The sequence below is a fragment of the Cucumis melo genome, chromosome 10 (assembly GCF_025177605.1).
Source record: "Cucumis melo cultivar AY chromosome 10, USDA_Cmelo_AY_1.0, whole genome shotgun sequence".
Taxonomy (NCBI): domain Eukaryota; kingdom Viridiplantae; phylum Streptophyta; class Magnoliopsida; order Cucurbitales; family Cucurbitaceae; genus Cucumis; species Cucumis melo.
Window position 1 is genome coordinate 27,030,821 of NC_066866.1, and position 15,307 is coordinate 27,046,127.

General features: G+C 36.6%; 1 protein-coding gene across 8 annotated transcripts in view; it reads right to left on the reverse strand.

The window, feature by feature from the left end:
- Positions 1 to 501: 501 nt before the first annotated feature.
- Positions 502 to 15,307, reverse strand: part of LOC103499378 (uncharacterized) — a 57,010-nt gene continuing 42,204 nt past the window's right edge. For 6 of the 8 annotated variants that reach the window (XM_051091369.1, XM_008462375.3, XM_051091372.1 and 3 more), the window contains 5 exons: positions 3,744 to 3,825; positions 3,434 to 3,559; positions 1,651 to 1,731; positions 1,428 to 1,553; positions 502 to 824 (listed from right to left, as the gene is read on the reverse strand). In XM_051091369.1, the coding sequence (XP_050947326.1) occupies positions 768 to 824; positions 1,428 to 1,553; positions 1,651 to 1,731; positions 3,434 to 3,559; positions 3,744 to 3,825 (472 nt within the window). In that variant the 3' untranslated portion in view covers positions 502 to 767. Of the gene's footprint in view, positions 825 to 1,427; positions 1,554 to 1,650; positions 1,732 to 3,006; positions 3,341 to 3,432; positions 3,595 to 3,743; positions 3,826 to 15,307 lie in introns of those variants that run through there. The other 2 variants (XM_051091370.1, XM_051091371.1) reach the window with 2 other exon arrangements.

Consider the following 15,307-nt stretch of genomic DNA (forward strand, 5'->3'; position numbering starts at 1 on the left):
ATTATATGCTTGCGGTTCATGAAAATGAAAAAGTTGAAATAGAAGAAAGAAAAAGAAAAAAAAAAGAGAAACATAAATAAAACTTTACATTACCTATTTAAGATAGAAAACAATAAAATTATATCGTTGTCTATCCAAGAAAGATAAAGTACATAATGATAAAATTCAATTATGACTAAAACATCTCGATGAACTCTTAAACTCAGTTACAATTGTGACCTTTAGAATTACAATTAGAATATCTTGATGAACTTACTTACCTACAAATGAAATTCTTTGTTTTTCAAGTCTTCCAACTTGACGTTTGACAATAGGAGGCAGTGCTTTCATAATTAAATGTATCATAATTTGTAATCTATAAGCTCTAATCATGATTCAACAAGAATAAAACGAAGGTAAATTGTTGGTGAAAATGAATTATCATTATATTTAATGAAATGGGCTCATACAAGCAATTTTATCTTCTCAAAAAGGTTTTTTTTTCATGCTTGCATCATGATCACCTCCATCAAAATAAAAATAAAATTATATATCGAATAATAAATTTTAGACTGAACCTCTTTACCAAAATCCAATACTATTTGAGCTTTTTTTTTATTTTATTTTATTTTATTTATATAATAGTTGTACAAGCTATCATGAGGAATAGGCCACGATACTACACTAAAGACGGCTGAATTGGAATGGAATAACGCCACAAACGATCACTGTACTGTAGAAACGTAAGTGCATAGTTTGAAGTGACTCATCATATCCAAATTCACAACTCAAGCCTCTTGGTCTGATTGTAAGTTGCCAACATTTTGGTAGTTCGACCTCACATTCTGAACACAAACATAGCTCAGGGGTCAACAAAAAGAAAAAAAAAAGTACTTTCTGAACTCTGAAGGCTTTCTTATCTATCAACTTTATTTTAGTTCATAGTCTTTCATATTTATTTCGTGTTCGTCTCTAAATATCTACATCTTCTAATTCAGCCTGGTTAAGTTTTGAGTTTTTCTCTTCAGTGTAACATTTTAAATTTTTATCTTAAAAGTTAGGTCTAGCATTTTCAGTTATGTAAGTTGTTTTTAATGTTAGTTTTTAACTTGTAAGTTACTACAATCAAGTTAGGTTCGCACGCACTTATATAAGAGTGATCTCCAATATCAATTTTGTATCACTTTCTTATACAACGTTTTGAGCACCATACTTTTGCATCAGCAACATTTTTTACGTCAATAAGAAGTTTAACAAAGAATAAGCTTCTAAAAAACATTATTTTTTCTATCAATTTCATTTTCTCAACAAGCCTCAAACTCTTAATTCTAATTTTATTTTGATCTTTCTGTTGGTTCACCATAGTTATGAATTTTTAAAAAATGAAAAGGGGCTCGTTTTCTTTAGCTCTTACCAAGGTCAAATGCAAGAGAGAGGTAGAGATTTACCTCTAGCAGTGTAATATAGTAGAAATCTTCCATGTGTTGCATTAGCGCACTTCCATCTCTAATTGAACGGAATATATTAATTTCTGTCTGCAAAAGCTTTTCAACAAGTTCCCTTTCTCCCTTCATCTGCAAATGGTTAAATTAATATCCAAAAAGAATCGATAGTAAGAACGTTAGAATGTCAATTCCTTTCAATTTTACGATGAAGATGGAATACACTTACAAATTCATTGACTAAAACATCTGGTGTGGACTCCCCAATGACATCGCCTTCGTAACCATCTGCTTGAAGCTCCACATTTTCCTGAATTGAACGTGGAAATTGTTTTTATCAATTTTCAGTTGAACTCAAAACAGTCTCTTCCTACTGTTATTTTGTCGATTCTTAGCTTGCATTACAACTGAAATCCACTTTGATTGTTAATTACCGAAGTAAATGAATGTCAATTCAACATTTGGTTAGAAAACGACATTTGAGTATAACTTCACACCAACATTTCATAAATGGAAAAAAGTAGAATCAAGAAAAAAATATAGAATGATGTTTGAGGGGTGGGGGGGGGGGGGGGGGGGGGGGGAAGTAGAATGTTTCTTGCTCCTAAATATTGAAGATTATAATTCCTAGTTGCTACAAATGCCTTCTTGAACTCAATAAAAATTTAACCCTCAAATTTTTAAGAACGTAAAGTTTATCCCCAACCTTTCAAGTGTACAAATTAAGTTCGCAAACTATGATATGTAAAACATTAAACCTAATAATTAATTATTATAGATTGTAAAAATCAAATCCATTTTTCTCGATCTCTCAAATTTCGTTTTTTTCACTACCTTCCACCACCTCCCCCTTAGTCATTCCCTTCCCTCTAATCACACATTTTCTCTCTGCTGTCTTTCGCTTCTCATTCACTTCCGTTCCCTTCCATAACAATTTAATTTGCAAAACCATTAATGAAAAAAAGCATTCACTTTTAATGCCTTCTGGAGATGGGAGGATGTGCAAAAAGCATTCTTCAATTACCCATATTGACGAATTCATGCTTGAAAACATCCCTTCTAGAACCACACTCGATTTTTTCAATTTTCCGTTACTAAATCCAGAAATTGAACCAAACCCAAACACAGAAACATAAATACTTGCTAGCTAGACTGCTGACAAAAATCGCCTCTAACATTCAAAATTTGACGAATCTTCTTAGCGAGAGAGAAAATGGTGGGCGTATTGGATTGAACGAGAGAGAAAGTGGAAGAGAGCAATATTTTATAGCTGAAGGCGCAATAAAACACAACAGTTTTTTGGGGCTTAAGCACGAGACACAAAAGAGCACGTTTTTTTAGCCACAAGATACAGTATTTTTTTTTTAAAGGTGGTCGTGAGGAACCAAAAGGCATCCAAATACAACTAATGATGAACCAAATAGTTGGTACACAGCAACACCATAGGCTTAAAAGAGAATTCTACGGATAAGCATAATCAAATTAAGCTTCCCCTCTGTAGAAACACCGAAGCATTACCACGTAGATAAATACATGGATGATCAAATAGTTCTCACGTTCACTAACACCACAGGTCCATAAGATACAGTAATAAAAAGTACTAAATTAAGAAGATAAAATATAGTTGAGGTGAAAATATGAAAAACAAAAAACCCTCTAAACACAAAAAACTTTACATTTAGACTTTGTAAATTTGACTGTTTAGTTAATAAAGAAAATCCCCCTAATTATTACTATTTAAAAAACTGATGGAAAGAGCTAGAGGCGCAGGGCTTTGAGGGTTTCGCTCATACACTTGAAAGGTTAGGAGTATATTTTTTACACTTAAAAAGTTTCAGGGTTTAATTTTCACAATTGAAAGTGTAAAGATGAATTTTTTACGACCATCAATTTTTCCTCCTTTTTTTTTCCTTCTTTAACTGAAAAATGTCAGATCGAAAATTTTAGCACATGCATCCCTTATTAGCTTAAGGTTAAATTCCAAATAGAAAATTGAAAAAGATAATACTCACTAATGCATCTTTCAGATCTCCTGCCGCAAGATACACAGGCTGAGCCACGTGGCAATAACCCATCAAACGAGGAACTGTAGGTATAATGTCTCTGTGGTTTACAACTCTCCAGCTGTCTTTTACTTTCTGCAGTATTTAGCGATGATTGGTGAAGTTGCAAACTTGCAAATGTAAATAAGATTGAATTAAGATCAGTAATGTTTTTAAGAGAAAACAAAAGGTTTTAAATACTTGCAATTTGCAAAAATCTTGAACAAATTAAGACGAAAAGAATGTTCTGTTTTGCAAATGAAACAAGAGAATTTCATACCTTGTTGTAAATTTCTGCAAATTGCCGGTTGCCAACTCTAGGAGATCCAAAATTATACATGGTCACAGTTATTGCTTCGTGCCTATTTTAGAGAAGGAAAGAAAAAGAAGAAAGAAAGGAAAAAAGATAAGCAAGACTTTTTGTTAGAAATAATGGGCTTCGATGATATTGAAAGCTCATGAGTAGTTACGTAATTTACTTTGCCCTTTCTTATTATGTTAATTAGGCTCATTTATCTATAAATACTTCCCTTTTGTACCTTTATGAGTATTATAAAATAAAAAAATTATCGACACCATGGTTTTTCTCCCTATACTAGGATTTCCACGTAAAATTGTGTTTGTTATTCGTCTCTACTTTCAATATGATATCAAGCATGATATTGAATAAACCCTAGAAGATCTTACACATGGTGGAACCCTAGCAGACGAGACAACTGGCAACATCAATGCCACCATTGCTGCCGCCATTGAAGCCCGGATTAGCGACACAATGGATGAATGGTTTTGGCGGCTACATAACTCACCAACCAACCTTACCCAGCCGTACTCCTAAACGACAATTCCATTCCATCAACCACACTAGGCCAAGTACGTGTCGCCAGCTCCGATTCTTCCATCAAACTTGCCATCAGCTCCGGTCCAGCCAAACCCTCACATAGTGCCATTCATACAGGTGCACTCATTGTGTGGACCTGCATCTAGTCTTGCCTAGTCAATTCACGCACTATCACACACGCCATTATCAGGTCTTGTCCAGCCGCCAACTTCTAGTTTAGCCGCAAATCTTAGTGTCTATCTCGAGGTTGGAAACGCTCAAGCCAGTTAACTTTTGAAGTGGGTGAATCCTCCGTGCAGTCACGACCACAAGTACAAGGTTTGTCTCCCGATGTTGCTCAGCATCAATTGGACATGCTTCGACAACAAATTTCAGCACTTGAAGCTACACTAGGGGACCTTTCCACCACCCACTTGACCCCACCGATGTATTTTGAGAATCTGGTAACCCCGTTCCCTGCTTTGCCTTCTTCTTGTGTGTCTAATATAGTGGCACAATCTCCAAGGTATTTTTCAGGGGGAAACTGAATGGTCAAAACTATTTTTCATGGTCACAATCTATTAGAATGATTCTTGAATCACAATCTATTAGAGATACCTCGTCCCTCGCCAAGAGACCCACAGGAATGATACTGAAAAGGGGAAGACTCTCTTATTCGGTCCACCCTTATCAATAGTATGGAACTCTAGATTGGCATACCATTGCTGTATGTTGCAACTGCTAAAAATCTTAGGGACATGGCTCAAACATTGTACTCCAAGCGTTAAAATGTCTCTCGAATTTATACTTTGCAGAACTAGGTCCACGAATACAAACAAGGGAAGATGGATGTGACGTCTTATTTTAACAAACTCTTTCTTATCTGGCAAGAAATTGATCTATGTAAGGAAATTGTCTGGATATGTCCTAATGATGGTTTACAGCACTCGAGGTTGGCATTGCCTGGCACAGTAGGAGACTTTACCTGCTTGATGATGATGCCTCCTCTAGTAGCCTCTCTAGGAAAAGTCTTTTATCTTCCTACTTTACTAGTTTGGAAAAAGACTTTGTGACATTTCCATTTAGGCCACCCCAACTTTAAATATATGAAATACTTATTTCCTCACATTTTTTCTAAATTTAATGTTTCTTCTTTTATCTTGTGAAGTGTGCATACTTGCTAAACAACACTGAATCAGTTCTCCTTCGCAACCCTATAAGCCAACCAAACCTTTTACTTTTTTGTCCATAGTGATGTTTGGGAACCATCCAAGGTCACTACCTCGTCTGAGACACGATGGTTTATGACCTTCATTGATGACCATACTCGTCTTACTTCGATTTTCCTGATCTTCAACAAATATCAAATCACCTACACATTCTAGGACTTCTATCACACCATAGAAACACAATTCAATATAAAGATTGCAATCCTGCGAAGTAATAATGGTCCTAAGTTTCAAAACCACGCTCTTAACGAGTTCTTATTCTCTAGAGAAATTGTTCACCAAAATTCTTGTGCTTACACCCCTTCAAACAAAATGGGGTTGTCGAGCAAAAGAACTACCTTTTGGAAGTTGTACGTTCTCTTATGTTGTCCATATCTCTTCTTTCCTACCTTTGGGGTGATGTCGTTTTCACTGCAGCTCATCTCATCAACCGCATGCCTTCCCGTGTCCTTGACCTCCATACACTGTTAGATTGTCTCAAAGAATCCTATCCCTCCACCCGTCCCTAATGTTCCCCTTTAGGTGCTTGGAAGCACAATCTATGTTTATAGCCATGGCCTTAACCAAACTTAATTCACGCCTCGAGCTCAGACTTGCATGTTTGTTGGGTATCCTCCGCAACAATAAGGCTATAAATGCTTCCACCCACCTTCATGTAAGTACTTTGCTACCATAAATGTGATAGAACTCCATCCAATAGGATAGAAATTCCAACTTTATTGATAAATATATTATTGAATACAATATGATTGAATTTAGCAAAACTTAATTCAATATCTAGGGCACTCTTGTTCTTCTATCTCTCAAGAAGACACAAGCCAAATCTAAACTTCACTTAAAGCTTAACTGCCCTTCCTGCCCAAACTAACTTCTCTTTATACAAGCACTTACTAACTTAACTACTAATTAACCTGCTACATTATTTCACACGTCTGACTTCCCTTTATTTTTCCTGCTATATTGAAATCTGATGGGAGGTCTAACATTACTCCTGTAAGCCCCAAAATAAGGTAATTTTTAATTTTAATTATCTTAAGTTTAATTTTAACCATGTTGAAATTAATTTGGGTGATTGAAATTGTTGATTTTGTGGGATGTAGGATTAATTAAATATTTTGGGAAAATATTTATTCGATTTAGAGATATGGGATTTTTGGTGTTATGAAAGATTTGTTTTATGTGGAATGTGATTGGTTAATTTTATATTTGGTGAAGTTAAGGGAATTATGATTAATTATATATATGTGTATATATAATTAATTAAATTGTGAGAATGTTAAAGAAGAAGAGTCTTTTCAAAAATATAACAAAGCGGCAAAGTATTTACACTGTATAAAACAATTCTAAAAACGGAAAAAGCCCACAGGTCCACAATAGAAAATACTAAAAATGTCCCACCAACAATGCACGTAATATATTTGGTACACGATCGCTCATATTTGACTATTATTCGGTACACGATCATTTAGATTTAGATAGCCAAATCTAAACGTTTTATTTTTTAAATTCTCTACACGATGTACATGATCGTTTAGATTGGCTAAACGATTTTTTGTAAGATTTTTTTGGTACACAATCGTTTATATTTGTCTACATGATCGCTTCTTTTTCCTAACAAACTTCTAACCCTAGTCGCAGCCCTTGCTTTGCCGCCGTCCGCCACATGTCACTTATCTCTATTTGTTTTCGTCATGCGTAAGATCACCGTCTCCATCGTCTCCTTCAAGTTCATCTTCAAGCATCGTCAGACGTCTTCGTTTGTGTTCGTCGAAACCAATGTGAGCCAATCCCTCCGTTCGCAAAGTCTGTCGCGTCAACCCATCTCTGCCGCACAACATTCAATCCCTCTGTCAATGCCACGTCCTTCGGATCGTCGTCCCTCCGCAAAGTGTGCAGCAACGTCGTCTACGAACCCCCATCTATCGTCCAATCGTCGCATTTTTGTAAGCCATCCAAGCCGCACGCGAGCCCTCTATTTTTTGTCTGAGTTGGGTGTGTGATAACAAGCCGTCATCTCCCCTTAGCCGCAAGCCAAGCCATTCCCTTCATCCCTTGCAAGTCGCGCGAGCTGCTACTCCATTTGTAAGTTGCACACGAGCCGACCCTTCTACTCGTGCCGAGAGTGAGTCGTAGAGCCTGTTCCTCCTTTAGCAGAGCCGCGTGAGCCACCTTCTCCCTAGTGAGCTAAGTTGAGCCACTTTTCCTATTTTTGGTAAGTTTTGGGTAAATTTTAATGAGTTTTGGATAATGCCCATGAGATAGTAATTTTATACCCTAAATAATTTAATTTTGGATTATATTGGATTATTTTTCATGAAGGATTGGTTAGATCAAGTTGGAAGTTTGTGCTGTGGAATTTTCCTAAATCAAGGATAAATTGAATTCAACTTCAACTTTTGGTAAGTTGAATTAAATTGATTTTGGGTTTTAAGCAACCATTAAATTTATTATCTTAGTTATTTTTCCGTTACTGTTTAGGACTTGTTTCTTTGAGAAAGCTTGACAATCGTTGTTAGGATTATTTTTTGGATTAAGCTAATCTTTAGGTAAGAGATTCTCCTACTAGATCCTTGTAATGAAGTTAAGAGTTTGCATGTGATTTTCCTATTATGCATTAACGTAGCTAAATGCATAATGTCAATGACGTATGATGATGATTGATAGTTATGACTAAGTTATGTTGATGATTACTAACGATGTTAATGATAATGCATGAAATATTAATCTCATGAATAATTAGAACGTTATGATTAGTACTCATGTCATGTCTATGATGTTATGATGTGCTATATGCTATGGATAGAGTGTTCTGTTAATTTTGTCTATTAGAGTCGTAACCACATGGGTGTCCCTAGGGATCACCTCCTTTGTATGACTGTGTGGTTCGACGAGATCACCAACCTGATAAGATATTATATATATGAGTGGTCCGACGGGATCACTTACAACCCGATTGTCAAAAGTGTTCCATTGGGTTCACTAAAGACCAGTTTGTCCTAGGTGTTTTTTCGAGTTCACCAATGACCAGTTTTGTCCTGGGCGTTCCTTTGGGTTCACTGAAGACCAGAGATGTTCCTACGGGATCATTAGATTATGTGTATTCAGGAACGCGTCAATTTAGGGGTACTTATTTATAGGACTCTAATGGGAAGTTAACAGACACCTAGCGGGACTAGTAGTAAATCCCTTACTGAGTATATGTTTATACTCACTTTTTCTATATTTAATCTTTCAAGCAGAGGTAGAGGTAAGGGTAGAGGAAAACCGACGAATGACAAGAAGTGATCATGACGTGCCATAGGAAAACTTTTTGCTTCCGCAAACTTACAGTTATGATTTCAATATTTTTTTTCTTTGACTATTTTTCTTTAAAAGTAGATATGACCCAAATTAGGAGTTTAATTTAAATTTATTTCTACATTATTTATTTATTTATGATTTTTAAATGCATACTTGAGGTTTTCAGTAAAGATAGTTTTATTTTCCATTTTTTTTATAGAGTTTTTATTTTCCTATAAGTAGTAATGATTTCAGCTTAGTATAAAGAGTTGGGTTGTTACACTCCCATTCTCCAAATTTACTTTGTTCTCAAGGTGAAGATCCAGGTAGAGGCGTTGCATATCTTCATAGATCTCCCACGTTGCTTCTTGTCACGGCAAGCCTTCCCAACATAGAAGCACCTCTTAACTTCCAGTTTCTTCTGATAACCAACGATTTCTTTAGGCTTTGCTTTCCATTCATAAATTTAATTTAAGTACTGAATAGTACGTTGTACATTAGTATGCTCCCCCACTAATTTCTTCAATTGAGAGACATGAAAAACAAGATGAATAGAAGTGTTATCTGGTAGTTCTAATTTGTAAGCAACAGAACCAATTCTTTCTAAAATCTTATAGGGCCCGAAAAATTTAGGAGAAAGCTTCTTATTTCTTTTTCTCCTCAAGGATAACAGTCTGTAAGGCCTAATTTTCAAGAATACCAAATCCCCGACTTGATACTCCACATCCCTTCTTTTACGGTCAGCATATTTCTTCATCTGATCTTGAGCTAAACGTAGATGTTCTCGTAAAGCTCTTAAGGTAATGTCTCTTTCCCTTAGCTGTTCATCCAACGTTGAGTTCCCTGTTTCACCATCACCATAGTACAACAAGGAAGGTGGTTTGCGACCGCATATAGCTTGAAAGGGAGTTACACCTAGGGCTCTTTGAAAGGTGGCATTGTACTAGTATTCAGCCCATAGTAACTACTTCACCTACTCCTTTGGCCTCTCATTGCAAAAGCATATAAGATAGGTCTCCACCCCTCTATTTACCACCTCCGTTTGGCCATCTGACTAAGGGTGATAAGTTGTACTCCTATTCAACTTAATACCAGCCATTCTGAACATTTCCTTCCAAAAATGACTGAAGAAGATCTTATCTCTATTCGAGACAATAGATGTAGGGAAACCATGGTGTCTCACAATTTCTTTTACAAACAATTCTGCTACCGTCTTGGCTGTAAAAGGATGTTTAAGTGGTATGAAGTGCCCATATTTGCTTAAATGATCCACCACCACAAATATTAACTCATAACCATTAGCTTTTCGCAAACCATCCACAAAGTCCATCGATATATCACTCCATATTTGCTGAGGAACTTCTAATGGCAATAACAAACCAGCAGAGGAAAGAGCTAATGTTTTGTTTTGTTGACATGTTAAACATTCTTCGCAATGCTTTTTAACATTAGTTTTCATCCCTTTCCAGTAGAGTTCACTAGCCAATCTCTTATACGTTCTTAAAAATCCTGAATGACCCTCAAAGACTAAGTCATGATAAGTGTGAAAAATAATTGGGATTAAAGTTGAGGTCTTAGAAATTACTAACCGATTCTTGTACCTCGTCATGTCATTCTAGATAGAAAATTGACCATCCACATGTTCCTTCAGCCCATTCATTTTAGCTATCACCTTATGGAGCTTCACATCTTTTTCCACTTCCTCTTTTATAATTTTCAAATCAAAGATGATCGGTGCTGATATACTACACAATTGCACAGCTGGTGGCATTCTCGAAAGGGCATCCGCAGCTTTATTTTGAAGCCCTGGTTTATATATCACCTCAAATGAATACCTCAAATGCTTGGCTATCTATTTTTGATACTGGGGTTGTATTACCCTTTGCTCCGATAAGAATTTTAGAGACCTTTGATCAGTCTTGACAATAAATTTCGCTTCCAATAAATAAGGTCTCCATCTTTGGACAGCAAGTACAACTGCCATAAATTCTCTTTCATAAACCGGTCTTGTCCTGTCTCTCATAGCTAGTGTATGACTATAATAGGCGATTGGGCGTTTAGATTGAATTAATACAACCCCTATGTCATAACTTGATGCATCCATTTCAATTTCAAATGGTTGATCAAAATTAGGCAATGCTAAAACTGGAAGAGACATCATTGCTTTCTTCAACTTCTCAAATCCTTCTTCGGCTTCTTTGTTCCACTTAGACCCTCCTTTCTTAAGTAATTGAGTTAGGGAGGAAGCTATAGAGCCATACTGATGCACAAACCTTATATAATATCCGGTTAACCCAAAGAATCCATATACTTCCCTGACATTAGTTGGCTTACGCCATTCCACAATAGATCTGATTTTTTCAGGGTCAACCTCAACACCATCTCCAGAAATAACGTGCCCCAAATACTCTACTCTTGACAGGGAAAAGCTGTATTTTTTTCTATTTTCATACAACTCCTGTTTCCTAAGAATTGTCGAGACTTGTTCCATATGACGCAAGTGCTCATCAATGCTCTTGCTGTATATTAGAATGTCATAAAAAAACCAAAAAAAGTTTCTCGAGTGTGCTTTAAAGACGACATTCATTAGAGCTTGAAATGTGGCCGAGGCATTAGTTAACCCAAGGGGCATAACTAGGAACTCACAGTGACCTTCATGAGTTCTAAAAGCAGTCTTTTCAATGTCTTCATTAGACATTCAGATTGGTGATAGATATCCAGCTTTCAAATCGATCTTAGAAAACAAGGAAGCTCCACTCAACTCATCAAATAACTCTTTAACCACCAGTATAGGAAACTTACCAGGGATGGTGGAGTTATTCATAGCCCTATAATCTACACAAAATCGCCAGCTACCATCTTTCTTCTTGACAAGAAGCACAGGGCTGGAAAGAGGGCTAGTGCTAGGTCGAATAAGCCCTGATGAAATCTTTTCTCCCACTAGCTTTTCCATTTCTTCCTTTTGATGATATGCATACCGATAGGGTCTTACATTTATAGGATTGGTACCTTTCTTCAAATGAATGTGGTGTTCTATGCCCCTTCTTGAAGGAAGCCTTTCTGGCCATTCAAATACATCCATGTATTTGTCTAACACAGTTATCACTGGATCTGTTATTGTCAGATTAACATAAACTTCACAGAATTCAGCTTTAATCAGTCCCTCCACTTCTACTGCTCTGCATTCAATCAAATATCCTTCATCATGTTCTCCCCATGACTTAATCATGTTTTTCAGATGCACTCGTGACTTGGTGAGGCTCGAGTCTCCCTTGATGCAAATTTGCTTATCATGACAAGAGAATGTCAACGATAAATTATTCTAATCAACCACAATCACTCCTAGCAAATACAACCATTGCATCCCTAAAATGATGTCAACTCCTCCCAGTTCTAGGGGCAAAAGATCCTCCTTCACAGTCCATTCACTCATCTGTACTTCTAAGGCTTCACAATTCCCTTTGTCCTGAATAGTAGTTCCAGAGCCTAGTATTACCCCATATTGAGGTGTCTCTTTGGCAGGTAATTGCAATTTCTTTACTAACTTTTCAGATACAAAGTTGTGAGTAGCCCCACAATCTATCAATATCACAACTTCCTCATTTTGCAGCTTGCCTCACCTTCATGGTCCCTAGATCATTTAATCCTACCAGGGAATTTAAAGACAACTCTAGACATGTTGCATTGTCTCCCCTAATTTCAAACATAGTCAGCTCCTTTCTTTCAGCTTCATTTTCTTCAATTATTTCGTATTCCTCATTTTCATTTACCACAACAAACATTCTCAATTCCCACTGCTCTTTCCTCTTACATTTATGGTCGGCTGAATATTTTTCATTGCACTTGAAGCACAATCCCTTCTCCTTCCTTGCTTGGAACTCAGCATCGAGCAAACGTTTCATTGGTCCTTCTTTGCATGCTTCTCCAGTATTGGAACTTCTTAGAGTGATTGTTCTCATAGGAAACGTAGTGTTTCCTTTGTTTTCACTCGTGGCATAGTTCACATTTGGTTTCATGCTTATTGTGGTTTGCTGTGGATATTTCCTGCTAGAAAAACCGTTCAAATTGGCCTCCTCTTTGATTGATTATTTCTCTGTTATAAACCAATTGAGCTATCTACATCATTTCAGCTAGGCATTTTGGCCAACAAAACTCTACTTCTGCTTTGATCCATGGAAGTAATCCATTCATAAAAGTCTCCTCCACTACTATTTCTTTCAAATCTGACAACGAAGCTACTAGTTTATCACATAAATTGTGATACTCCTCTGCTGTAGTCTCTTGTCTAATTCTAAGGAATCTACCACATATAGATCCTTCTGTAATAGATCGAAAACGTACTAATAATCTTTCTTTCAAATTCGCCCAGTTTAAGAACTTGTCTCTTTCTTCTTGTGATTGGTACCAGTTCAAGGCTAATCCGTCAAAGCTAATAGTTGACACTAACATTTTCTTAGATTTGGTAAGTTTATGAATTTGGAAGTACCTTTCGGCACGGAACAACCACGAATCTAGATCCTCACCATTAGAAACTGGCATTTCAACCTTCTTAAGCTTGTTTTGTTCTCCGGAATTATCTTTTCGTTTCGGTTTGCTCCGATATCGTGACTGGAGGATGCTTCGTTTTCTTCCCCTTTTGTCGCCAATGAATCGCGCAATGCCGATTTAGTTAATCGTTCACTCATCACCGATCGTTCTTTAGCGTTTGACTCCATGAACATCAAAAGTACTTGCTGCTGTTTTTCGGTCTGCAGTCGCATTAGTTCTAAATTCTTCGTAATTTTGTTCAAGCTTGCTTCGATTACCGGCATCTTGCTCAACTCTTTCTTCATTCCGGCGTTTTCCTGATCGAACACTTCCATCTTGCTCAACTTTTTGCATCATTGCTGATCTTCCTCCTCGAATCGAAGGCTCTAATACCAAAATGATAGAACTCGATCCAATAGGATAGAAATTCTAACTTTATTGATGAATATAGTATTGAATACAATATGATTGAATTGAGCAAAATCTAAACTTCACTCAAAGCTTAACTTCCCTTCCCGCCCAAACTAACTTCTATTTATACAAGCACTCACCGACTTAACTACTAACTAACCTGCTACATTAATTCACACATGCGACTTCCCTTTGTTTTTCCCACTATATTGAAATCTGATGGGAGGTCTAACAGGATGTCACCGTTATTGAGGATCGTCCTTTCTTTCTTGTTGCCTACTTCAGGGGGAGAGTATGAGCAAGAAATCTAACTATATGCTTCTTTTAGAGTCTACTTGTCCTACTGTGGTTACCTTACGTGACCCTAGTCCTCATAGTACAGTCCTACCCACAAATCAAGTTCCTTGGAAAACTTACTATAGGAGGAATCTCAGAAAGGAAGTTGAGTCTCATGCTGTTCAAACAACTCCAGTCCAAGATTCTGAATCAATAAGAGATCAAGGTATGATTGATTCGATTAACTTACATAGTAATAACAGAATAAGTGAGAATAACAGGTCCAAGATGAATTCAACTGACTCACACACCAACAATAAGAGAGGTGAGAATGACAGCTTCAAGACAGTTGTTTCTGAAGATATGGGTGAGCATGGCAGTATTGGTAGGTCATTATAGACAGAGAGGACTTGATTGATGAGAATGAGGCTATTGTTGAACATACTGAAAACAAAACCAAGTCAGACCATTCAAGAAATACCAATAAGTACAATCCATCTCTTAATCTTCCTATTGCACTGAGGAAAGGTACTATGTCCTATACAAAGCACTCCATCTCTAACTATGTGTCATATGAGAGCCCTAAAAAAGAACAAGACTTAGGATCTTTGCACACTCCCTAAGAGACACAAGACTGTCGGATGCAAATGGATATTTACGCTCAAGTACATAGTAGATGGTATCCTTGAATAATGAAAGTTGTGATGTCCAAATCTACGATGCCAAAGCATGATTTGTTCATGACCAGGAGAACTAATACTATTGAACCCTGAGTTATTTTATTACTAAAAAAACCTTGATCAAAGTAGTAGAGACCATCCAGTATCCCAACATGCCCAATTTGATGTCCCAAATCTTGATGCTGGAAAATACAATGAGAATAAAAAATGATAACATGACAATTAGAATCTCGACAAAGCTTACTAACAGATAAAAGGTTACATGCTAGTTTAGGAACATGGAGAACTGACTGTAAAGGAAGTTTATCAGTCAATTTTGCTTGTACAGTAAAGAAAGTTTGTACAAAGTTAAACCGATTTGCATCTGCTCGTCTGAATGCAACATTGTGGTGCTCCTTATCCAAAGTTTTTCAAGAGTACTCTCTGCAGGAAATTTTGCTAAACTAGCCCCCCTTTATTGCCTCTCCACTTTGAAGTATTCAAACAACATGATCTTTGGAATAGCCCTCTATTTCAACCGAGTTTTTGCATAAACGAGGACTGATTTTCAGTTGTTTCTCTGATATCATTTTTGTTTTATGTTTTGTATGGGCGGATTAATTTATTTTTGCATTATTTTGGCTCT